The sequence below is a fragment of the Parambassis ranga genome, chromosome 17 (assembly GCF_900634625.1).
Source record: "Parambassis ranga chromosome 17, fParRan2.1, whole genome shotgun sequence".
NCBI lineage: Eukaryota > Metazoa > Chordata > Actinopteri > Ambassidae > Parambassis > Parambassis ranga.
Genome location: NC_041037.1, coordinates 1,150,001 through 1,176,804, shown reverse-complemented (window position 1 = coordinate 1,176,804; position 26,804 = coordinate 1,150,001). Strand labels below are relative to the sequence as shown.

The 26,804-nt window shown below is 44.4% G+C and overlaps 1 protein-coding gene and 1 non-coding gene across 2 annotated transcripts in view; one reads left to right on the top strand and one right to left on the bottom strand.

Moving 5' to 3' along the window:
- The window catches only part of LOC114449306 (contactin-associated protein-like 4), an 80,887-nt gene that overhangs the window by 26,489 nt on the left and 27,594 nt on the right, over positions 1–26,804 (top strand). Inside the window, exons 4-10 of the mRNA XM_028426830.1 lie at positions 1,974–2,121; positions 4,337–4,543; positions 8,295–8,470; positions 8,561–8,707; positions 12,240–12,504; positions 12,587–12,736; positions 13,612–13,777. Coding sequence (XP_028282631.1) covers positions 1,974–2,121; positions 4,337–4,543; positions 8,295–8,470; positions 8,561–8,707; positions 12,240–12,504; positions 12,587–12,736; positions 13,612–13,777 — 1,259 coding nt within the window. The remainder of the gene's footprint in view (positions 1–1,973; positions 2,122–4,336; positions 4,544–8,294; positions 8,471–8,560; positions 8,708–12,239; positions 12,505–12,586; positions 12,737–13,611; positions 13,778–26,804) is intronic.
- trnal-uaa (transfer RNA leucine (anticodon UAA)) lies at positions 15,080–15,162 on the bottom strand. The gene has a single exon. It is a non-coding gene; the product is annotated as a tRNA-Leu (tRNA).

Genomic DNA, 26,804 nt, shown 5'->3' with positions numbered 1-26,804 from the left:
TGCCTCCCCACACTTCCCTCAACTCTGTTTTCATTGAACAAGTGTCATGTTGGTCTTGCAGTGCATTAGTGTATACATGTGCTGGAGTAATATGTTGTGTTTTTCTAAGATGGATCCTGTCCTGTCTGCTTTCCCCACAGTGAAGCCACAGTCGCTCCAGAGAGGAGCTTTTGATTAGAGCAGAGGCAATTTCCTCTTGTGGGTGGAAGGCAGCTAATCTGAGCACTGAGGATCTTCTCTGAGAGAGGCTTAAAAACATGTTGATGTGATGCTCTACATACACTCTGCACACATTTCAAGTACAGAGTTAAAGTCTGAAGACCATGTGAGGCAGTGTGTTGTTTTCCTCTTTCTCTTTGAGGATGTCCTCTTTTTTTCTGTCTTCCCTCAGAAGCCTGTGGGTGCTTGGAAATACTGTCATCCATCTTTTCTTTATTGTCTTTCTTCTCTTGATCTGTTTTTCTTTTCTCTCCTGGAGGGCTGGGACAAGGAAACACACCCTGTTTGTTTCAATTCTCCTTATTTCTCACTCTCTCTTCATCACTTTACTTCCTTATTGGCTTGCTCTGCAGTTTATCTGTGTTTGACATGACTTTTTTCATGATTATGTCCTCCTGTCACATCTCACTGTGCTCTAGTTGTTTAATGTTTCTCCTCATGAGCAGATTATTTGCTCAGTGTCTGACTTGTTTTGACTATTGCAGCTGCCTTGCACAATACCAGGAAACAACATTTAAACTGACCCGTGCTGGCAGTTAGCCTAGCTCAGCTACACTTCAGTCCTTTACCACAAAGCAGGCATAGCTTAGCTACTATTCAGATCCAACTATTGCTTCCCTGGGTATTTCTGGCTTGTGGTAAAACAGATTTTAATCATAATGTGCAATCACATGTTTCTGAGTTTGGGTTATTTATTCGCCCGAAAGTGCATTGATAGGTTGCCAGTCAACATATTTTTAATGTCTTTCAGCTCATGTGAGGATCTCCACTTCCAGTCTTCTGTGATTACAGTGGAATTAATAAGTTAATTATGTGTCTAAGCTTTTATTCAGCAGTGGGAGAGCCAGTTAACCTGCGTGTCAACTTCAAGGCAGGGATGTAATGAGGACAGATAGCCAGATGGAAATGATGGCACGAGAGGGAAAGGCATTCATCAGGCATCCAGCCCGGAGTCAGAGAGGCAGACCATCAATTCTCAGCTCCTACTCCAAATTCTCTTGAAAGGTTTTTGTATAAAGCAGGTTAATGAAGACAATTCCCTTAAAGGGAAAGTTTCCAAAGCTGTTAAAAATACTTTGAAAGGCTGCTTCTCTTCATTTCTCATCTGCTCATCAGAAAAAAACCTTGTGTTTTTTAAAGCCAGCATGCTGTTGTCTGCAGGGATGTGGTTTATCCTTTATCATCTCAGGACGTATCAGGATGTCAAATCAGAGCATCAGACGTGACGGATTAGGCTTTCTTCAGTGTTTGGATTGTTCTTTTGTTCTGCACAACATCTGGTTGGAAGTTGTGGAGCAGAATGTCATCCATGATTTCAAACTGCAGGAGAAATCTCTCACCTCAGAAACGGTCTCTTCTCAGTATTCCTGAGGAGTTTCAGGGTCCGGCGAGCTGACACCTTGGTCATTTGGGGTTTGTTAAATGCATGGACGTGTCCTTGGAGACACTCAGCTCTGTGACAATGTACCACTGACAAGAATCATGTCGTGAATCTTGTCAGTGGTCTCCTGTCTTCTCAGGACAGAGGTCATGTTCCAGGTTTCTTTGCCACTTTTGAATTCAGCAGCGCTCAGCATGCTGTAAGGAGGAGGACATGAGTCCTCCGGAGTGCGGCAGCACTTTGACTGTGTGACGGCCGATGATGTCTTTCAATTTCCTGCTACCTCGTCCTAGAAATATGACAAGTTATTGACCTCAAACATACATTATTTAACCAGTTAAACTGCAATCCAAGCATTGTTGTGTGTCTTCAGTCTTTTCCAGGTAACAGTAACGCAGACAGTGTGGTCCAGTACAAGCTGCAGCGGCCGGCGATCGCTCGCTTCCTCCGCCTCATTCCTCTGGACTGGAATCCCAGCGGGCGGATTGGACTCCGGCTGGAGAGCTACGGATGTCCTTACAGTAAGTCCCTTCTTCTGTGGCTTAATAAGACTCTGGAGTGCGATCATCCAGCCAGAAACACCTGCTCTGTATATATCCGCCGGCTTTCCCTCCTCACTCTCTGGTCATTGCACACACAAATCATGTTGTGTTTCTCAGTTTATACACAGCGAGTCAAACAGAAGTAACATTGGGTTTTCCATAAAGACACATGGTCTGATTTATTCACACTTTTCTTGTCAGTTCTGGCTCCACTGTGGCGAGCAAACTCTGATATTACATATTTATATCCAAGTCAGAAATTGATCTGCGTTTAGAAAACAACAGATTATGAAACGCACAAATTCTCTTTTCGCTTCTTGCTTTTCTCTGCAACTCGGATCTTATTGATTCTTATTGACAAGGATGCCTCAGCTTGACTTTACACACGTCACATTGTCATGTAACATCTCCTTCGTCCTTTTGACAACTTAACCAGCCTGTAAAAGGGAACATTATTTTGTTGTCTGTTTTCCTGAAGAGCAGGTGTTTGCAGTGTTTTGTCCTTTTAGCATTTGCTTCCCGCTGTGTGTGTTTGCCCTGATTTCTGTCCTTCGTCAAAACGCAGCCTCCTCATGAATATCAAAAACAGCTCCTCATATTTACATATAGACTTATCAGGCAGAAAATATTCATGTGCAAACAGGATTTCCATATGGAGTGTCTGTGGATATTATTTCTGCAGCAGCAGTCAGACTCGGAGGACTGAAAATAAAAGTTAGTTTTGAAGTAATGGACCAAAGAGATGACATCCTGTAATGTTACCTGACAACAACACTGAAAAAAAGTTTCCTCTGTCTGGTACCATTATTTTCAAACTCCTGTTATCCTTCTTTTTCTGTGTTTTTTCACTTAATTTCAACGGTTTTTAATATAATTTTGAAAGTGTCTCACTGCACTGATGATTGTTGTTTATTGTTGTGTCTGTGCAGACATCTGTTTATCAGCCAGTGTCTGCTGTTCCCCAAGACATGTATAATCCTCCTGAACATAGACCACATGCAGGAGGAACTCCCTGAAGTGTAGATCAGTGTGTTCCTTTTCCTCCTGCACTGTTTTGTAAGCAACAGGCTTCATATTTCTTCCCCTTCCTTCTTAGTCTGTGTTGGTTTTCCAACACGAGCCTCTGAAGTTGAACGTATGTACCCGAGTGAAAGACTTCACTACTTGACAGCGCCCATGTGCCCAACTAGAAGAACACGAAGGGTCTATAATGCAGCTGCGAGTGCTCTGGTAGTGTGTTTGGATAAAGTGGCTATTTTCCCTCAGAGACAGAGTTAAGATTTTCATTTCCTTCCCTTCTCTCCTATTGTTTACTCGTGCACTCGTGCTTAAAAGCAGCTACACACATTTGTCGTGGCATCTATGCATACTGTGTAGCGTTGTGCATGAATAATCAACACATGGTGTTAGAACAACAGCATCCTTTTTTAGTTTCTACTCCATGAACTCTCCAGATTCATTTATGTTTGCAAGTAAGCAGCCCTTACAGCGTGACGAGCAAGACTGTTACTACACTGATTTTAATGAGTGTTCTCTCTGTTTCTGCGTCGCGAGACAGAAATAAGCAACATTATGTTATAAGGATGATTACAGGGACATAGCTGATTATAATTACATCAACACATGATGTTCTACAACAAAATGTGATCCGGGGCTTAATTCGAATGCTTGATGTAGAGTAGTTTTCAGCATTGCACGCAGTGGATGACTCAGTGCTTTGGAGCTTGAGACTGCCACACTGTAATCAGCAGGAAATGCGCTGTTCAATGCACTACTGCAAGCAAAGTGGCTGTTTGATTGTGTGCGAGTGTTTGAGAGTCAAAGACTGGCCAAGTTCATTAAAAAACGTTCAGTCAGAGAAACTAGCTGCACAGCTGAGAAAATAAGTTGATGCTGAGCTCAGCTCCTGCTTCTTTATAAACAGTTCAGTGTTGACACCTACACAGTTTACCTCACCTCACCTCAGGCCCAATCTCCAGAGAGCAGCAGACACAGGCAGAAATATTTCTCCATGAAATGTGTTAAAGAGGAAATGTATTCTCTGCTCACTGAGAGTCTGTTTTCACCGCTCTGTCATATCTTCTGGTGTAAAAAATAACACAGAATAAAACACCCAGCTTCTTATCTGGTGGAGAGAGGGGTGTGTCTGGTTTGGGTTCAAATTGTTTCACTGATGGTTTGTTTTGATTCTCAGCTTCTGATGTGGTGAGCTTCAATGGCACCGGCGGTCTAGTGTATCGGCTGAGTCCTGGGCTGAGGCGGACACCCAGAGAGGTTATCTCTCTGAAGTTTAAAACCCTGAGGAATTCTGGGATGCTGCTGCACACAGAGGGACGGGATGGACTCAGCCTCATTCTAGAGTTACAGAGAGGAAAGCTGCTGCTGCTGCTGCTCAGACAAGGTACAACAGAACACCGAGGGCGTCTGCATACACACCTCTAAAATATCTGGTGGAGGAGATGCTGGCTGCCACCTCACAGGGTTAAATCCTGGCTCCCACTGTGCTGCTGCATCTTTGTCTATTCACAGCTGTGATGGATGGCAGCTGTTCTCTGTAGCATGTGTAAAGGCTGCACTGTAAGGAATGATGCATGGTGCAGAGGCAAACAGGGTTAAACCAGCACTTGTAAGGCTCCCATGCTGAATCATGACCACCTGCGGTCAGGGCTCCCACCTGGTGTCAGAAATGCTTCATCCATCCACCTTCCTCATCTCTCGTGAAAATGTTTCCTCTTTGTTGTCATCTTCTCTTTTATGCCTCCATTATCCATCCATCCATCCAGTGTCCTCCACTTATCCTTGGTCGCACCAGGGGGGCAGCAGCTTAAGCAGGAAAACCAACACCTCTCCATCCACCATCCACCTCCTCCAGCTCCTCTGGGAGGATACTGAGATGTTCCCAGCTTAGAGATGTAGTCCTGGGTCTGCCCCGGGGCCTCACTGCCCAGGGGGCATTGTACATGCTGGATCTTGATCTTGACAAGATGCATAACCAAGGACTCTCACTTACCTCTAGTCCTGTTACCCAATGGAGGAAACTCATTTCGTATGCTTGTATTCTTTCGGTCACTCCCACACCTTGTGTCCTTTGGCAAAGGCAGGAACTTAGATCCACTGGTAAATCGAGAGCTTTGCCTTTTGGCTCAGCTCCCTTCACCAAACACGCCGTAGCAGAGAACACATTACTGCACATGCTGCACTGATCCGCTTGTCGATCTGCTCCCCACTCTTAAACAAGTCCGCTAGATACTTCAACTCCTCCACTTGAGATGAGACATTTTACCCCTTTTCAGATGAGAATCATGCCATATTTTACAGCTGAAAAGATGGATTTGAAATCACTGCAACATGAGCAAAGGATCCAGGATCCTCGTTGCCACTAAAACAGCTGAAGAGATGTTAAACTGCGACAACACTGCCAGTTGACAAACTGCACAGTCAGCTTTTAAAATGACCCAGACATCTCAGGAACGTCTGCATTGCCAGAAGACAGACTGTCACCTTCTTTATAACAACAAACCACTTGTACTTTAAGTGAAGACCGTTTCCTTTTAATCAACTTCTTTTTTGCATAACAGTAAACCTGTCATCTTAAACAAATGCTGCATCTTAGGGAGAAGAAATTAAAGCCATCCATTTAATGACAGAAGACAGAGACCAAGAGATGAAGCACTGAGAACACCACGTGCTCCTTCCGTCCCTCTTCACTGTTTCCCTGCTTTTCAGTTGTAATTACTGTTGTTTGTCACAGTCCTTTTTTGTCTTTTCCATCAGAAGCGACCATTTGCCTTTTTTTGTTTTCTTTATTTTTCTGTCTCCAGTCTTGCTATCCTGATCTTTTTTAAATTTTCCTCCTAACCATCTTTCTGTGTTCCTCTGCCTTCATTGTTATGCATCTCAGTCGTGTGGATGTACAGGAGCAAGTCTTTGTGCTCACATTTTTTTTAAAGGTGACCATAAGTTCAGTGTCCTTCACATTTCTCACTTTATCATTTTATCTTTTCCTCTTTCTCTCCTTTTCTAATGCTTTTTTTTTTTTTGAATGAGATTTTAAGGTCACCGATTGTATAATTTAAGTCACATGCCATGTGCACTGACCCTGAGCATGGTCTGCTGTGCTGTGCTATCACTACGACATCCGGGTCTGACCTTTTTAGAGCTGATGCACTTTGCTTTATGAGGCTGACTAACAGCATTGCACTGAAACAGTAACGCTGTCATAGAGGAAGCAAAACACAAGTTAGATAGTTTGGTTTGCACCAATTTTAGGAGCTAAACATCTGCCAACTGCAACAAGCTTCTCCACCATCAACTTGGCTACCATGGCAACAAATCCTCCCCTCACTGTGAGATTTTTTTTAATTAAAGTATTCTGTAAAATGATTTAAAGAAATAACCATGACGCCATCCTGAATAAAAGTGTTTAAAACAAAAAACCTTTGGCGCAGCTAAAATCTTGCTGCTAACCTTCCTCTGGGTGACCCACGTGAATTATTACCGAGCGCCTGTGACAGACCGTGTGCTTTATGAGAGTCAGTTGCTGAAATAATTATACCAGCCGGGTTTCTGATAAGAACGATCAGATTTAGAGCATGCTTAATAGAGTAACAGCCAAGATACAGTGATGTGATTTTGTCTGGATGGCGTGTGTGGAATGATAAAATGAGACAGGAGGAACATCCTCGATCTGAGTAAGCAGTCATTTACAGCTTAAACTGCTTTGTGGTCTTTTTCTAACTCAATGACAGATGAGTTAAATTAAGTTGGATTCAACTGATAAAGTAATGACTCAAAAGGATTAAAGGGAGCTGATAGGAAACACGAGACGGGACGCCTGCTCTGTCTCCTCTCACAGTTCTTTAAAGGAACACTTGATGGGCTCTGCTTTTAGGTCTTTACTTCCAGTATCAGGAAATAAAATCAGATAATCCAGATGCATTTGCTTTTAGTTGTAGTCGACGTTTAGGCAGCAGCAGACTTTCTACTTTCTCAGAGTGAATGCTGTCCTCTGTGTGGACGTCCACACACAAAAAAAGAACAAAACTCAGTCAGCAAGGCTGAAAAAGTTTTCCTCCACCTGGTAAATGAAAATAAAAAGACAACATTCAGTACAAAGAAAGATTCATGACTGCTCAGAAATCAAACATCTATCCAATGGAACATCCATCTGGTCAGATCATCGCCCCCTCCTGTAACTGTAAACATGATAATCATTTCGTTCACCACCGCCAGTAGAGACCCTGATTTGTCCTTCCTCTTATATTTCTCGGTCTCTCTCTGTTTAACCAGGCGGTGATCAAATAAATCCTCAGATTAACTGATAATACAGACTTCTACTGTTCTCTGACTGACACGTCATTTGTCCGTCATCCTCCAAACTGTCTGTTTCTGTCTGAAGTTGGAATTGTTTTTCCCCAAAGAGTATCAGATCCATCTCTAATGACTGACGGTGTTCTGCTCTCTCTGCCGAAACACAAAGTTTCCTTCCCATCCCCAGTGGGAGCTGGATCTACTTATTAGGAGCTCATCTATCATTAATGATGTCTCAACATGACTCCTCTTCTGTGTTTTTTCTGATCTAGGCATTATCACATATTTGGCTTCTGTTTCTGTTGGAAGTATGCAGATAAACCCAGCAGTTTCTAATGAGATGAGTGAGGGTGACCTCGCTGTGATCCTCGCTGTGGGGGGGGCAGAGAAAAGTGAAATATTTAGATGCAGCATCCAGCCTGGTCGGTTGTAGCTGTCGTAAGGCTGGCGCTCTGCTGACACCGGGTCAGACTGTCAGAAAGACGCAGACTAGCAGGTCAAATAATGAGGAGACAACAAACTCACGGGTCGGATAACAAACAACAGGCTGTCAGATCAGATCAGAGACGGCTTAACTAAAGAGGGAAATATATTTCCAGCTGGTATACCTAATGGAAGCAAACCTGCATGTCAAATATTTAAAGTTTTTTTTTCAATAACGTCCTGTTTGTCTCCTGTCTCCTCCTTCATCCTCCTCTTTCTGCCACCTTCCCTCCACCCACCTCCTCCTCCTCCTCCTCTGTCATCTTGTTTGCTGGCCCTCACCTTCCTCTTCCTCTTCCTCCTTATCCTTCGTTCCACTTCCCTCTTTCCTCTGTCCGCCTCGCTGTTATCTCCTCCAGGTACGACTTCATCCTCTGAGCCTCGGCGCCTCGCCTTCCTCGGCAGCCTGTTGGATGATCAGCATTGGCACCACGTAGTGCTGGAGCGGAGGAATTCTCACCTGAACCTTACAGCGGACAAACACACAGAGAAAGTTCAGATCCCTGCAGAGTTCAGCCACTGGGACATCCAGCAGGTGCAGTGGCTCATATCTACTGAAACATACTGTAAAAACCCACAGTTATCAGAAGTATTTTATACACATATCTAACATTTTGTGTTGCAGTTGAGTGTTGGCACAGTGCCGAGCGTCGACTCTCAGAAATCTGACGTCTCCAAGAGGAACTTCCAGGGCTGCCTGGAAAACGTGATGTACAACGGCCTCAACCTGATCGAACTAGCAAAACACAACGACCACCAAGTCACTGTAAAGGTCTGTACGTAACATCAACAACAATCACCAACAGCTGATGTGATAAATCAATGATCGTACGGGCCGTGTGTCAGTGACAGGATGCTAGGCTGATATCAAGACTCACTGTGAGCTTTCATTTTTATTGTTTGTCCACATTGTTGCTCTAGTCAAGCTCCTGTTGACAGTTTGACAGCTTATTGAATCTCCTGGGAGGGAGTCCATTGTTGAGAGAGATCAGTCTGATACAACAGCACAATACAAGAGACAAGCACGAGCAAATGGCAAGAGTCAAGAGGAAGCCCACAGAAAGCTCTTCTCATACGAACACTTCAGTACAAACATATTTTCATAACAAGATGGCCGCCTGGAATGAGGGAGCTCTTTCACTCTGAATGACAAACAGTCTGCTGCCATTTGCTGGTACAAAGGGTTACTGCTCCTTACCCTATTGGCCGTTAGCTGCAGTTGCAGTGCGGTGTGTTCAGGTGACATTGTTTGCCCAGGAAAGATGAGACCACCCATCACTGCTAGCTTTGTGCTGTGTTGGTGTATCTGGGCCTTACACATGTTGTTTCTTAACACATTTTGCTGTTTTGATTGGTTATAGGTCTATCCAGTTCCAATCCAATCCAATCCATCTTTATTTATAGAGCACCTTTTAAAAGACAACAGGGTCAGCCAAAGTGCTGTACACAGCCTACCAAGCATAGAATAATTGACTAATAAAATAGAATAAAATGAAATAAAATAAATATAAGTTGATAAAACATAGGAATATAAAACCATACAATAAAAGCACCAGTCAGGGGTAAGAACAATAAAACAAGTAAAAGTCAACAACTCAAACAGAGTTAAAAGCCAGAGTAAAAAGATATGTTTTAAGTGATGACTTAAAAACCATAAAAGAATCCGTCTGTCTAAGGTGCAAAGGCAGTTTGTTCCACAGTTTCGGACCTGCGACAGAGAAGGAACGGTCCCCCCTGCGTTTTCTCTGTGTTTTTGGGACGACCAGGAGAGACTGGTCAGCTGACCTTAGAGAGCGAGCAGGGCAGTGGGGCTGGAGCATGTCTGACATGTACTGAGGGGCGAGACCATGAAGGGATTTAAAAACAAATAAGAGAATTTTAAAATCAATGCGAAAAGGAATCGGGAGCCAGTGCAATGACTTTAAAATCGGAGTAATGTGCTCACGTTTCTTAGCCCCAGTTAAAAGCCGTGCAGCAGCATTCTGTACAAGCTGCAGTCGTGCAAGTGAAGCCTGGCTGAGCCCATAATAAAGTGCGTTGCAGTAATCTAACCGATTCGTAATAAAAGCATGAATTAAAATCTCAAAGTGATGCCGAGAAAGGAACGGTTTGGCTTTGGCCAGTTGCCTCAATTGAAAAAAGCTCGCTTTGACAGCTGCACTGACCTGAGCATCAAGTTTCAGGTTGGAATCCAATTTTACACCCAGATTTGTCACTGTGGACTTTTGATATTGTGTCAGGACACCCAAATCTATATCAGCAGCAGAGGCACCACTGGGCCCAAACAGTATGACCTCTGTCTTAGTGTCGTTAAAATGAAGCAGATTTGCTGACAGCCAGGATTTAATTTCCTCAACACAGTCTAAGAGTTTTTGAACAGAATGAGTTTGGTTTTGTTTTAAGGGCATGTAGATTTGAGAATCGTCCGCATAAAAATGGAAAGAGACACCATGTTTACGGAGAATGGACCCGAGAGGAAGGAGGTACTGGGAGAAGAGGAGTGGGGCCAGAATAGAGCCTTGGGCCACTCCACAGGTGAGAGGGGCAGCAGAGGACTCAGCAGACCCCACACGGACATTAAAACTTCTCCCTGTCAGGTATGACCTAAACCACTGTAACGCACTGCCCTGGATTCCCACACAGTCTTTCAATCGAGACAGGAGGATGTCATGGTCCACTGTGTCGAAGGCCGCAGTGAGGTCGAGCAGGACCAGGATGACACAGTGGCCAGAGTCTGTGGCTAAAAGAACATCATTAAAAACCTTCAGTAGTGCAGTTTCTGTGCTGTGCTGAGTTTTAAAACCTGACTGGAACACCTCAAAGATGGTGTATTCAGAGGAATTTTACCCAGCACGAGTTGATAATGAGAGGTTCCGGGTTAATGTGTGCAAACTCTATTTCAGGACGAGTTTTTAAGTTTAATGTGTGCAAAACAACAGAAAGAAACTGTGTTGATGGTATAAAATATGAGCAAGTGTCTTCAGATGAAGTGAAATTCTCGACTGTGTAACTTTTTCGGTACCCCATGAGGATTTTTTTAATGCTCCTCGGTGATGATCACGTAAATCATTTGGGCAAAGCACTTTGATGCTCCGCTCCTCAAACTCCCTGAGCTCAGAGAACACAGCATCAATAACTGGAGCTGAGCCACCGAAAATAAAACCGCAGGCTGGAATCGGCTCGCCACAAAACTCTTTTTAGGCTCTCCAGAAGCTGATGAAACACTGGAGTTATTTTTTTAATTTTATTTTTTATGTGAGGCCCCCTTGCAAGCACTGGGCACAGGCTCCACTGCAGCCTCAGTCTGTTTACATACAGGTGTGTTCATACATGTTGACACCCTTAGAGCACCACTGGTAAACGATCTGGATGCTTGGTGATGCCACTGGTAGCTGCTTAATGAAGCTAATGAGCTCCTAATGAGGACGGCGAGTGACGCGAGGACAGCGCAGCTTTGAGAATGTTTCTACAGAGCGTGCTCAGTGAGAGCAGCTCAGAACCATTTCTAATGAATGGTGTCTCATTACAGTTGAGATCCAGAGGGCAGAGAAGCGAACAGTCTAGGTAAGAAAGGTTCAGATATTCACATGCATGGCTGAAGGCCTAATGGAGGCTGTTTTACAAGAGTTCTGCAGCTCTCACAGTAATATCGTTTTAATGTGGTTATAGTCCGTTTTAATACAGCGGCCACTTTTAGCCATGGTGAAAATAAAATGTAAATGAGTCTGAGTGAGGGTGTGTGAGGGCGGTTTTTGTCTGTGTGTGTGTTAGTGAACGGCTTTTGGTGACTTTTATTACCCACTCTTGACTTTATATTTTGCAGTGATGCATTCTGCAGCATATACGTTCATACATCACTTTAACAGCCCTACAAAGGGCCTTTAGATGTCATCTGTGTTTCCAGAGCATTGCAGAGATAGCCGGCTGAGATTCTCTGTAGAGAGCCTTGGCTGTAATGTATTACTGCCGCAGCCTTAGCAATAGACGCATTGTCATTACCACTACTCAAAACAATGGGCCGCAACTGAAATGTCTATATACAAGTAGTGTGCATGCATATCTACCTCCCCCCACAGCTCTATGACAGGTGACATTGGTATTTTCATTCTGCACTCATGGCTTTGTTTCTCAAGGAGACTTGCTGATGAGATGCCTGTGACATGAGGTCACATCGACACACCCTCTGCAACGGATATTCATATGAATATTCATGTTTCATGTTGTTTTTATCATTTTAGTCATCGTTTTTTTCATATCTCTCTCTCTCTCTCTCTCTCTCTCCTCCCGGCCTGCTCCGCTCTCAGGGCGATGTGACCTTTACATGTGCTGAGTCAGTTTCCGTTGCCGTGACGTTCCCCGGCCCACGCAGCTTCCTCCAGTTGCCAACGACGGCGTCCTCTTCAGCGGGTGTGTCTGTGGGGTTCCACTTCAGGACGTGGAACAAGGCGGGGCTCCTGCTCACCTTTAACCTCCCTGAGCACGGAGGCGTGGTCTGGCTGTACCTGAGTGACGCCAGACTCCGGCTGCAGGTCCATCAAGCTGGCAGGACGCTGCTGGAGCTCAGAGCAGGTCGTTACCAAAACCAAATTCATTGATGTGTAATGGGGTTTAAAACCGTTTTATAAATTAATTATTAATTATTATTTTCCAGGTTCTGCTCTGAGTGACGGTCAGTGGCATTCAGTGGATTTGACCACCAGACACGGCCATCTGAGCGTCTCTGTGGATAAAGAAGAGGGTGGCGTTGCTCATGCCACGCCGTCATTTCCTGTCACCACAGGAAGTCAGCTCTTCTTTGGAGGTCTGAATGAATCACTTGGCATGAACACACATTCTGTAGTCAGAAGGTAGATGTAGAAGGAGTCTTCTACCTGTAATCAACAGACAGATTGTATCTGCATTCTCAAGAGCACAGATATAAACACAAATATATGAATCTCTGACATGAAGATAGATAGGTTGATTGGTACTTTATTGATCCCCGGTAGCAGCATGCATAAAAACTTGTACACATAGTACAAAATAAACAGATACTCCCAAAGTATGATTTGTCCTCTCACATGCTGCGCCTTAGTTTAACACCGTTCCTGTCCTCCCTGTCACATTAAATGCAAACCATCTGAACTCAATATATTGAAGTACATTGTCACAGAAGCTTCCACCTCTTCTGATAAGACTGTTTTTGTTTAAATGAACTTTGCCACATTTGCCCTGACAGACGTGTGCATTAATATTTGAAAGTTGTTGATATTGCTCAGTACAGTTGATGTCATAAATACTCACCTTCAGCTTGTGGCTGTTTTTTAATGGAAGTTATAAGTCTGCTCTCCTCCTCCATCTCGCTCTCTTCTCTCTCTCTCTTTGTTTCATTCTCCACCGGCTCCCTCGCAGCTTTTTATCTCCTTTGTTTTTGTTCTGCTCAGCAGAATTGCTGTCCAGCCATGTTCTTTAACTGCTGTAGGCATTTTATCATCCTGCACACACACACATTTACACACATACTGTCTCACATTAAATTAACATTAAATGAACTACAGACAGAAAGACATTAGCTGTGCTCATTTGTCCCATATTGGCATGATTTCAGTCTGACAGGGCACAGCTCACCACCAAGAGCGGCTCGACTCCTTGTTTATTGTTGGGTTGTCTTACGGCTTGTCTCCATGTCTCACTCAGGTTGCCCTGCTGAAGATGAGGACTGTAGAAACCCCTTCGACGTCTTTCAGGGCTGCATGCGGCTCCTCACTGTGGGGAACCAGCCAGTGGATCTGATCATGGTGCAGCAAAGACTGCTGGGAAATTACAGCCAGCTGCAGATCGACATGTGCGGCATCATTGACAGGTCAGGACCGCAAAAACACACACGTGATGATGATTTTACTGGATACTGTGTTTAGTTTTAGTTATGAAATACAGCACAGGAGGAGTCAGGAGCAGTAGAGTCTGGGAGCAGGTGTAAAACAGTTACCACAGATTTTAATTGTTTTGCTGTTAGAGTGATTTATTTCCTCTCTAATGAGAGTGCGGTGTGTTGCTTTTGAGGCGTGTGTGTGTGTGTGCTCTCTCTGGTGGGTGTGTGTGTGTGTGTGTGTGTGTGTGTGTGTGTGTGTGTGCTCTCTCTGGTGGGTGTGTGTGTGTGTGTGTGTGTGTGTGTGTGTGCTGTCTCTGGTGGGTGTGTCAGGAGGGGGAAATTATGGAGCTATAATGAATATAAACACTACGGAACTCTAATTATCATACCACAGTAATAATTGACCTTTTTGTCAAATTCAATGGCTGGAGTCCCAGAGTATAATAAAATGAAGATCATTGCTGATAGAGTGTACGGGACAATAATCGAGGTGTATAAAAAGCCTATTGGATTGTGGAATCAATGTGCCACAATAAGCCGAGGGAGAGAGAGAGAGAGAGTCCTCACAGCCTTTACAGTGCTAATGAACAAAAATCCTTTGAGGAGGTTCTGGAGGAAGCTATAAACACCTTCACATTTTCATCTCAAAATCATATAATATATGATATAAAGTCCGATTTTAAACTCTTGTTTTGACATGATAAACAGCAAGTTATTATCTGTTCCTTAAAGGAGTAATTCAGACAAAACAATAACATGTTCATAAAGTACAGCTTCTGTCCCTGAATGTCTTCAGACGTTAGCTGCTTTGAGACTAGTGATGTGTAATTCCTGGAATAGCTGCTGCATACCTGTGCCGCTGCGCCATTTTTACATTTTATTTTCTTGCAGTTATTTTGTAGTTAAAGTTTTTATACGTAATTGTTGCATACTCTGATTTTACACTGATTTAAAGACAGGCTGAGGCAGCATTTAACACAAACAGCAGATTTAAAAGTAGAACAGCACATCAGGGTGGAAGGGGCTTCACTGTCTCAGCAGCCGTTTTTCTGTTTATGTCAAAAAACAGCTGCTATCTCATAGATCCTTATTTTATTAACTGTCTTCAGCTGCACTTCACACAGTCATTCAGGAGAAATATAAACACACGGAGGTGTGTTGTATGGGACGACGGATCAGTTTTACTGTGTTCAGTTGAGCTTGAAAGATCAAATAAAGAATGTATGGACACTGTCCACATCTGTCCACATCTGTAACTCTGTTCAACCTGCGTTATGCTGGTTTAATCATCTGTACCAGGAGTGGGGTTCGAACCCACGCGGGCTTTTGCCCATTGGATCTTAAGTCCAACGCCTTAACCACTCGGCCATCCTGGTGTGTCGTCAGGCCTTACAGTGCAGTGGATCAGTTGGTGTCAGTTGACAACAAACAAGCAACAGGTGAAGCCTTTATCGGTCTCATATTGGTGGACTGGATACAGAGACTTTGTGTGGTTCTGTCAGAAGTCTGGCACATATTTTATTTCTTCTCTGATCTGCTTTGATCGTTTTGTCACTTACTTCAGACGAGACACTTTTTTTGTAAGTGAAATGTAATTTTTCTTCTCTTTGATTTTTTTTTTAGTAATTTATTTGTGAGGTGAAGCGTTGTGCTGTGTGTGAAACAAACAAACAAACACACACAGAAGCAGGGAAATGAAAGCATGCACTCACACTAACAGGTTTTCCATTAAAGAGCAGAGAATCATTGTTCGGTGGAGAGCTGAGGTGTGAAATAACCACTGACAGCCCTGTTTGTTTTATTCTTCCTGAAATATGACAAATCAATGTTCTGGAAGATTTTTTTATCGTGTTTCACACACAAAAAAAACTAATTCTCACGTTGTTTTGATTTGTCAGATTTTAACATGGGTGTTGATGTCGGTGACATTTCAATCACTGTGAAGGTTCCAGACACAGAACAAGTGAAGAAGTTCCTCATCGCTGTTGTACAACACCTGATTTCATAGAGAGAGTTACAGAGATTCTAAACATTCCTGTAGGCAGTGACCATTTATACATACAGCATATTCTGTATCATCGTATGAATACACAGCAGCCACACGCCACAGGAGGAGAATCTGCTCCAGTGGGTTTAATTAAAAAACTTTCCTCACATTATTATTCAGCCGAGTTCAGCACAGATATGACTACTCACTGAGAAAAATCATGGCTCCCACTGTACTTTTCCACTTTTGATTGAATATGGGGTTCATGAGATATATTTAGTTTGGAGGGAAATTGAGTTTTCTTAAGCTTCTCCGACCTCAGAGCAGACGTCTGTGTTTATGTGTCCATGTCCAGATATAACAGCAGAGTAACCCCGTGTAATGAGGGCACTGTAGGAGCAGCCACACATTTAAGAGACTCGACCCATCAGTCTTTTAACCGAGTCAACACTCGGATCCCCCCAAAAAAATGGGTCAAACCGTGTGTAGTGTGTCCCCAGCGTCAGCTTCAGTACAACAGACGGGTCACCTGTTCTCAACCAATGAAGGATGGTGGTGGAAGATGCACTGCCGCCATGCCAGCTGCTGCTACCACTGCTACTGTAAACTCACATAACATTGATCAGCAAAGTATTGATCACAGAGCCTGATGAAAGACCTTTAAATGTCCAGGGAAACTTTGCAAGGTGAGGTGGTGTTTTCGTTTTCACCAAAATGAAAATTGATTTATAATATTTTGACTCCTTCATCATCATCATCATCTCCTCTTAACCCCTCAGTCATTCCTGCTCGTGCTCACATCGACGTCGCTGATCAGCAGTCAGACACGGCAGCACTGTTATAACTCTACTGACACACTGAATGTGATGGATCAACAGTCTCTGAAACGCTGCCTCACACACACACACACACACACACACACACTGAGTATATAAAATAACAGAACCCAGCAGTGCTGTAATGTGAATTTAAAGTGAAAGCTAAGTGCTTTATCTGCAAGGCTCCAGCTTACTCTCAGATTAGAGCAGTATAGAGATAAATGGAGGTAAAAATCACACAGTAGCAGGCTGACAGGCTGCTGACTCAGGACTTTTATCCACATAAAGGAGGTTTGTGTGCAGTCTGTTTGCTCTTCAGTATTCCTGCCTGAGCAAACACACAGTTAAACACTGTGTTACAGGTCCCAAAAGGATCACCTGTACACAGATAAGAATCCTGTAAAAACAGGAGAAAAGATGAGACAGGCGACAGTTCTTGTTGGCAGTGCAGCTCCGCTTAATAGAATTTAATTAAAGGTATCCAAAAAAAACACAACAAAATCCAGAGGCTAGTCACAATATCATTGCTTTCTATTTCCAAATAAAACACACTTTTTCTCATTCAGACCAATCCTGAATTCAGTGTACCACTGTGTTAATACATCCAGATTGAGCCTAGCCACAGAGCTAGTATCTAATTCACTCTTACTTAAAAGACAACAATATTAAATTAAATAAACAATTCAGGTACTCACACCTTCCCTGTATTATCCTTCTAGTGCAAATGTAAAGAGAATCTAGCGTCCTTTCAATATAAATGCAAGAGCTGAAAACTAGCTAACATTACCAAAGTGCTTACAGTTTAAGCATATTATAACATTCACAAGCAATAACCATAAACGTTTACTTAATAATCAGATTGACATAAGGAAACAGTTATTAACCCCAAAATTGAATGTACTGGAGCCATTTGCTTGGGCAGCGTAACCAAACTTTACAGCCAGCGCCATTGTGGCCACCCACGATTCAGAGAATAACGTGTATGCTTTATACCTGTTCTGAATACCTTGTAAATACAATGCATACTCTTCAAAGATTGAGCTAACGTTACATTTAGCATGTAAAACATCGACTGTATGTAATTATACAACGTTTAAAATAATTCCAACCTGTAAAAACAGGAGAAAAGATGAGACAGGCGACAGTTCTTGTTGGCAGTGCAGCTCCGCTTAATAGAATGAAGAAGTCAACAACCGCACGTTCTCAAGAAGCATTCCCAGCGTGAGAAAAGCCCCACACTGCCGCCTGCTGGCAACACTAAAACCATCATGTCATTGCACTTGACAGATAAACATTGGCCATTACAGTCCATATTAGTATGTTGTTTTCCTTTAAAGAAAAATACATCTTCCAGAATAAAGTAAATACAATTACATAAACGTGACTATACATTTTTATGTTCGTCACACGCTCCCTGACAAAATAAAAATGGCTCCAGACATCTCAAAACTTGTTAACCTCTTTAACTTTCAGCATTCAGTACCATGTAATACCCCCGGGATATATATATGGCTGTGGATATGTGTGTGTGTGTATATGAATGTGTATGTGCATCTCAGTAAACAAATAGTGGGGTAGTGAACTGCACGGCAGGGGTGTATGGTAGAGCTTGGCAAGGTGTGAGGCAAGGCAACACTTTGAAAGGTGTGTGGTAAGCCATAGGATGTGCCTGCACCTCCCAGGTTGACACTGTTGGCAGAGCATAAACCATCATCGAGTTACAGCTTGCTTGTGGTTGGTAGGAGGGTTGGCCTAAAGACTCGTAAGTGAACATCTGAGTAGGCTTTCTTTCACGCGTGGACCTCCGAGTTTGTGGTGCAGTAGCCTGATCGCTGTCGGGCTGTTCACGGACTAGTTGAGGGGTCACCCGCCCATTACCTTGCCACATCATATTTTCTCGTTCACTTTCTGCAGGTACTGGATCCACCAATAAGTGCTCCCCCTGTGCCTCTTCCTCCCCTAGCATCCTGTGCCCAATTTCTTCCCCTTCGACATCAGGCACGCTCTCCCTTCCCCTGACGTCTACAGCCCTGTCTAGCTTTTCAGGTATAAGTGGTTGGGTCTGTTCAAATTTCTCCATCACTGGATTAAAATGTCTCTGTCTCTGAGGCTCACATGTGCGCCGAACTGGTGGATTCTCCAGTTCTCCCTGAACCGGCATCCTCAGCCAATAATGTGGTTCATTGTCATCAGAGTCACTGCTTGCGTCACACCCACCCCTTTCTTTTGCATTTGGCTGCCCGTTCTTTGTTCTCTGTCGCAGTGATTTAACTGGTGGTGCAGATAAGCCTCTTGGCAAGTCCCTTTTTTTCCCAGCCGGGGGGTTTTGTGTTGGTTGAGGCAAGCCTATTGGCAATTCATTGACCAAGTGGAGCAGATTGCGGTGCAGTGTTCGTACTCTGTTTCCACCTGTTTCTGGGGTCACTTTATAAACAGGTCCATCAGCAATCCTCTCTTTCACAACATGGACTTTATCCTCCCAGTAAGCTCTCAGCTTACCTGGCCCCCCTCTTTCAGTCAGGTTGCGCACCAAGACGCGGTCGCCCGGCTCCAGGATAACCCCCTTTACATGGCGATCGTAGTACCTCTTCCCTCTACAACTTGACTGTTGACTATTCTCAGAAGCAAGCCTATAGGCCTCCTTCATTCTAGCAGCCCACTTCTCTGCGTAGCCTCTTGGAGAAATGGCTTCCTCCTCATCGCCTAAGCCAAATATCATGTCCACAGGCAGACGTGGGTGACGGCCATACATCAGATAAAAGGGTGAAAACCCAGTTGCTTCATGCCTAGTACAGTTATAGGCATGAATGACTTGTGGCAGGTGGTCTTTCCATTTTTCCTTTTCTTTTTCCTCCAGGGTCCTGAGCAGTTGAAGCAGGGTGCGGTTAAACCTCTCTGCAGGATTCCCCTGCGGATGGTATGGGGTGGTCCTTGAATGACTCATTCCACTGAGCTGTTGTAAAGTTCTAAACAAGTCGTTCTCAAATTCTCTCCCTTGGTCATGATGTAACTTCCAGGGGTAGCCGAACCGTGGGATGAAATCGTCAAAGAGCTTCTCTGCAGCAGTCTTCCCCGCTTTATTTCTGGTTGCGTAGGCTTGTGCAAATCTTGTAAAATGATCTACAACCACCAGAATGTACTCAAAGCCTCCCTTGCTAGTCTCCAAGTGGAGGTAATCAATAGACACAAGCTCTAGGGGTGAGCTGGTGGAGATGTTCCCCATAGGCGCTCTGATGGGTGAGACCGGCTTTTTCTGCTTAATGCAAGGACATCTTCTTGTCACATAAGCTTCTACATCCCGTTTCATGTATGGCCAATAAAACCTGTCTCGAGCTAGGCCCAGTACCCTCTCCGTCCCCATGTGACCCATGTCGTTATGAAGGTGTTTCAGGACCATAGATCGATATTTGTCAGGCAGGACAAGTTGACTCCGCTGGCCACTTTTCCTGTATAGCAGGCCATCTTTGAAATGGAGTTTGTCCCACTCATGCAGGAGTTTCCTGGCCAGACCAGTAACCCCCCTTCTCATCTCACCAGTCAGCATATTGCTTGTTTCTTTCAATCTAATGACTTGGCTGAGAACAGGGTCATCTCGCTGAGATTTCATTAGCTCATCATGGCTTAAGGTTGGAAGCAGCTCCGGTGGCTGGAAGGTTGAGCTATTCTGTGACAGATTCATGACCGCTACATAGGCAATGTCTCGTTGCTTAGCAACCTGGCAGCCTTCCCATGATGCCAAAACGGTGTCTGTGGACAGCTCCTCGGTGCATGAGTCCGCATAGCTGTCAATGTCTAATGGTAACCTAGACAAGGTGTCCGCATCAATATTCACCTTCCCTGGCCTGTACTTTATCTCAAAACGGAAGTCAGCAAGCTCACCCACCCAGCGGTGGCCAACAGCATTGAGCTTGGCAGTGCTCATTACATAAGTCAACGGATTGTTGTCTGTATACACTGTAAAGTGGGGTGCATAGAACAGATAATCTCGAAATTTCTCACTTATGGCCCACTTTAACGCCAGAAATTCAAGTTTGCCTGAGTGAAGATTGTAATTTCGTTCTGCAGGCGTCAGTGTTCTGGACCCGTAGCCAATCACTCGAAGCTTCCCCCCCTGGCGTTGGTATAGTACAGCACCAAGTCCCTGCGCTGACGCATCGGTATGTAGCACAAAGGGGAGGCCAAAGTCAGGATACCCAAGCACTGGTGGGTTGGACAGGATATCCATGAGCTGATCTAGGGCCTTTTGGTGCTCTTCAAGCCACTTTATCGGGGTCTTTGATGACAGCTGTGCCCCTTTACCCTTCTTCTGCCTGGGCTGAGAAATCACCGTGGCAATGTTCTTGGTCTGCAAGAGCTCATACATTGGCTTGGCAACTCTAGAGAAGTCTTGTATGTAAGTCCGGTAGTAACTGAGGAATCCTAGAAGCTTGCGAACCTCCCCCACAGTTCTGGGGGTTTTACCTCTCAAAGCCTGAATAGCCTCCAGATCCTTGGGGTCAACCCGAACCCCCTCAGCAGAGACCAACCTCCCCACATAACGGACCTCCCTCCTGAAGAGCTCACACTTGGTTGGTCTAAGCTTCACACCGTGGCATTGGAGAGCTCTTAAAACATGTCTCAATACATCAATGTGGTCTGTAAATGTCTTAGCATAACAGAGGACATCGTCTAAATATGGGATGCAGTACTCATCCCGCAAGGAGTTGAGCATTTCCTCCATGCTCCTCTGAAATGCAGCTGGTGCATTTGAAAGCCCAAAGGGGATGCGCACCCATTCATATAAACCCCACGGAGTAATGAATGCAGTCAAGTGCCGCGACCCCTCTGCAATGAACCCTTGATGATAGGCTTTGCCCTGATCCAAAATTGAGAACCAGCTGTATCCGCCCAGCGTATCAAGAAGATCTTGAATACGGGGTAGGGGATGTCTGTCTGGGACCGTCTTCTGGTTCAGGAGCCTGTAATCAATACACAGTCTCAAGCTCCCATCCTTCTTACGGACACAAACCACTGGGGCTGAGTACGGGGATTTTGATTTTACAATCCACTTCTTTGCCAGCAAGTCCTGGATATACTCCTTGACCTCTTTGAAGAGAGGCTTGGGGACTGATGCATAGGATCGTTGCACTGGAATGTCATCTTTCAGGGTTATGCTCATTTGAAGGCTGGGAACACACCCAATGTCATTATCATCCCGAGCAAATGCATTTGACTCCTCATAAAGCATTGCTTTCACCACTTCCTGTTGTTCATCAGTTAAATGGCTTAAATCAACAGGGGGATGCCACAGCTGGGCTGGCTGTTCTGTACAATCTTTGTTTTCCCCTCCAACTGAAGCAGGTGAGGTAACATCATTGGCCACAGTGCTGTCCGTCTGGTCTGTATCCACTATTTTGTCAATTGGCTGGATGCTGCCCAACACTGTAAAGTTATTCAGTGTAATGCTTTGCTGGGTGTGGTTACACACTGGGATCTGAACATAAGGTTGTCTGGTTTGGTGAACCTCAACTAAACCATCACCCAGATCTAACTGCTCCAGCTTCAGGTCTGGATAATTGGCCTCAAACAACGCTACTGGGGAGGTAAAATCAGCAGGCACCTTACATTTGATGTGGGCGACCTGGCCAGGGTGCACAATGACTTCATGTCGACCAACTCTCACTGGTGCACAGTCATGGATGGGCTCCTGAGTCTGTACAAAATTAACAATTGCCTCAGCTTTATCATTTTTTACCTGCATGGCATCTTGTAGCAATTTGGCAATGATAGTAACGATTTCAATTCCACTTTCCTGCCTGAGAATGAGCTCTTTGATTACATTGAAACCCACGATTGGTCTCTCGAGACTCACATGACTGACCAAGAAGGGCACTCTGAGGGCGAGGCTTGGATCGTCATTGCCAGGCAAGTTAAAGGTGAGTTCAACCCATCCATCGTATGGTATTGGTTCACCATTGGCAGCAGTGAGGTCCAGTTCTTTGTCTCCCAAAAGTTCACTGAGGGGGCGTACCTCCTGTTCAGGTAAGTACTTTTGTTTCCAGGGACGGTCTATGACACTAACCTGGGCACCGGAGTCAAGAAGGGAAGTCACAGAATATCCACTCAGACTACATTTCAACAGACATTTCTCCCCAATTAATTTAGCTACTCGCTGTGTGGTTGATGGGGGATGAGGAGGGGTAGCAATGTTGTGGCTAATCTGTGCTGTGTAGTTGCCGGGGTGGGACTGAGCGTCATCATCGGTCACAGCTTGTCCCCCTGCCATGACCGGGGTGCGTTTCCCGACGACTTAGACCTTTTTAAGCATCCCACCGCACGATGTCCCTCTTCCCCACAAGCAAAACAGTGAGTACAGTCAGTTCGGTTATGGGTGATGCAGTTAGGGCAAACATGGGGTTTCTCTTTTCTTACTGGTCTGCTCGGTTTGTTAGAACACAGGCAGGTGCACTGGGGCTGGGGTTCAGCTGTTGATGGTTTTGTTGCAGCTAGAGCATTTGACTGTAGGGAGTTTACTGCCTGAGCCAGGGCCTGTACCTGAGCGCTAAGCTGATGAATTAGCTCATCTTTAGCACTGGTGTCAGAGTTACGCTCTACATTGCTCACCTCATTGATATTAATTTCACTATTCTGTGCATGGGCTACCTTTGGGCGAGTGCTGCGCCCTAAGCGTCGTTTTCTCTCACTCTCCTCATTTGTGGTTTTGGTGACTTGTCTTAGTAATGCCTCATCAGTAATCGTAGGGTCCGAGAGAAGAGGCCGCAACTCGCGCCTGACGTCATCATGTTTCTCACTCAGGCCCTGATAGACTGTGCGAAGGAAAACATTCTGTGCTGTTCTTGTCTCATATTTAATATCTGAATCTGTCTCTCTTGAGGTGAAAATCACCCTTTGCTTGAGTCCCATAATTCTGTAGAGAAACTGCTGTGGCGTTTCATGCTCGTGCTGTTTAGCGTTCATCAGCTCCTGAAACAGTTCAGTACTACTTTTCTCTCCCAGATGCGACTGTAGAAAGCTTTTTAACTCTATTATTGTCATTTCATCCTTGCTGGCTAGCATGTCTTTGAAGTTGCCAGGTTTTATGATACGAAACACTGCCCTGATGATTTCGCTCTCAGTGTGATTTTCTTTCAATCCTTGGTCAATCTGTCTACTAATGCTGCTATAGCTTATATCAGATGCATTGTCTCCAACCTGCCCACCGTGAATTTTAAATTCTTTCCTCTGCAGGATGGGAAGGTCTTTGAGAGCAATCATGCTTTCAGTGGCTCTGGTGGAGTGTTGATCAGTACTCGAATGGGACGTCAACCTGGCTTGTGGGTGGTGAGACTGGTTACACTCTTTGTCAATGAGCTGGGAGGTAGTTGTGAGTGTGGTGAGTGGCGCACTACCCCGTGTGAGCATGTTACGGGGCCCATAACTAGTGACAAGTTTATTTGTTTCTGATTCAATGATGCTAGTTTGAGCAGTCAGGTCTGTTGTGGTGGTTTCAGCAAATGTATCTGACACACGTATGTTAGTGTGACCAGTATCACCTGGTAAGGGTGCCAAAACATCAGCATCCGACACAGTAACGTCGGCCCCACCCTCTGTAGGAAATTTACCCTGATGACGGGTACGAGTCATCTCAGTAATCATATCTTTTAAAAAGAGTAATTGTGACATACCCTCATCTTCTAATTCCAGCAAAAATCTACTATTCATATATGAACACACATAATCAATACATCCTTCTTCGTCGTGTTTGTTCAACTTAGCTGACTCTTGATCAGGTGCACATGGAATGGTGGTTGCAAGCTGGAATAGGTCATCAGCAGGAAGGCAGAACAGTCCCTTCTTCACAGTCCAAACCAGCTTCTTCCTTTCGTTGTCCGCCATTGTCGACACACATCAGATGCCTTCAGCTTTCAGAATCCCTTGTCCTGACGATAATCAGCCGACCTGGATTCGTGCCGCCCTCTGCACTGATGACGTGCCACACACTGGTCCACAGGTTCAGGGATCACTGGATCAACGACGTTCTCCCACCTCGGGTGCCGCCAATCCCGGACGAGCCCCCACAAATCTGTTACAGGTCCCAAAAGGATCACCTGTACACAGATAAGAATCCTGTAAAAACAGGAGAAAAGATGAGACAGGCGACAGTTCTTGTTGGCAGTGCAGCTCCGCTTAATAGAATTTAATTAAAGGTATCCAAAAAAAACACAACAAAATCCAGAGGCTAGTCACAATATCATTGCTTTCTATTTCCAAATAAAACACACTTTTTCTCATTCAGACCAATCCTGAATTCAGTGTACCACTGTGTTAATACATCCAGATTGAGCCTAGCCACAGAGCTAGTATCTAATTCACTCTTACTTAAAAGACAACAATATTAAATTAAATAAACAATTCAGGTACTCACACCTTCCCTGTATTATCCTTCTAGTGCAAATGTAAAGAGAATCTAGCGTCCTTTCAATATAAATGCAAGAGCTGAAAACTAGCTAACATTACCAAAGTGCTTACAGTTTAAGCATATTATAACATTCACAAGCAATAACCATAAACGTTTACTTAATAATCAGATTGACATAAGGAAACAGTTATTAACCCCAAAATTGAATGTACTGGAGCCATTTGCTTGGGCAGCGTAACCAAACTTTACAGCCAGCGCCATTGTGGCCACCCACGATTCAGAGAATAACGTGTATGCTTTATACCTGTTCTGAATACCTTGTAAATACAATGCATACTCTTCAAAGATTGAGCTAACGTTACATTTAGCATGTAAAACATCGACTGTATGTAATTATACAACGTTTAAAATAATTCCAACCTGTAAAAACAGGAGAAAAGATGAGACAGGCGACAGTTCTTGTTGGCAGTGCAGCTCCGCTTAATAGAATGAAGAAGTCAACAACCGCACGTTCTCAAGAAGCATTCCCAGCGTGAGAAAAGCCCCACACTGCCGCCTGCTGGCAACACTAAAACCATCATGTCATTGCACTTGACAGATAAACATTGGCCATTACAGTCCATATTAGTATGTTGTTTTCCTTTAAAGAAAAATACATCTTCCAGAATAAAGTAAATACAATTACATAAACGTGACTATACATTTTTATGTTCGTCACAACTGTCACATGTGTTTACATACCCCGTTCACACTGGGGAAAATAATCTGGCTAAAGCGGGATTCGGGCCTATCCAGATGTGTTTTTTCTGAGTGTGAAGACCTCGGATCCAGCAGTATCCAGTTTGATTTCAATCCGGCTAGATCCACCCACGAGAGGTGGATCTAGCCGGATTGGCTCAAATGTGGCTCAGGTGTGAACGCAAATGTGGCTAGCGAATCCGGCTAGCAACATGCTACTTCCGGTTAGCGACGGGGTGCGACACGGGGCAAAAAACTGCACGACGCATGCGCACGCGCGGTCCTACCACGGCCTGAACGGACTCTGTATATTACGAGGCGCCACCTAGTGGTTCGGAGGACAGCAAACACGCTGGATGAAGCCGGATTGAGTGCGGACACAAGTGTGTGCTAGCCAGATTTGAAAATAGGTCTGAATGCATCCAGCTTAAAGGCTGTCTGGACTCAATCCTACTCTAGCTGGAATGACTTTCTCCAGTGTGAACGGGACCTGTATCACAAGGGGCAGAGGCGGTGGACTCAGACATCATCTTTCTGCCACATACAACACAGCGCTAACATCCATCCATGTCAAATACATACAGGCCAGATTTAAGAGTTTAAACAAGTACCCCTCTGAGATAATGCAACAAAATTCATTTTGTGTGTGTGTGTCTGTGTGTGTCTGTGTGTGTCACACCTCCTGGAGGTGCCAGCCAGCCTCAGAACAGATGGAAAGCAACCAGTATGGGGAGAAATATTCTTAGTCATCGCCTCCCGCCGCCCTCTCTGTCTGTCTTTACCCTGAGGATTAGAGGCTGATCTTATTTCAACATGTCACCTATGTTATTTACCTCAGAGGGCCGTGCTGCCTTCTGTTGGGATACGTGTTACTCTATCAGCCGTAAGTTAGATTTGACCAAAGGCACGTGTTAAAGGAGCAATCAGCTGACAAACATGGGCCTTTTCTACTTCTTTCAATGAAATAAAATTATACCACTTTTTGATTTTATAATCATGAATTCACTTTATAGGACTAGGAATAGGAAGTGATTTCTCTGCTGGTAGGTTCTGGCTCTGCTATTGTACATAGACTGA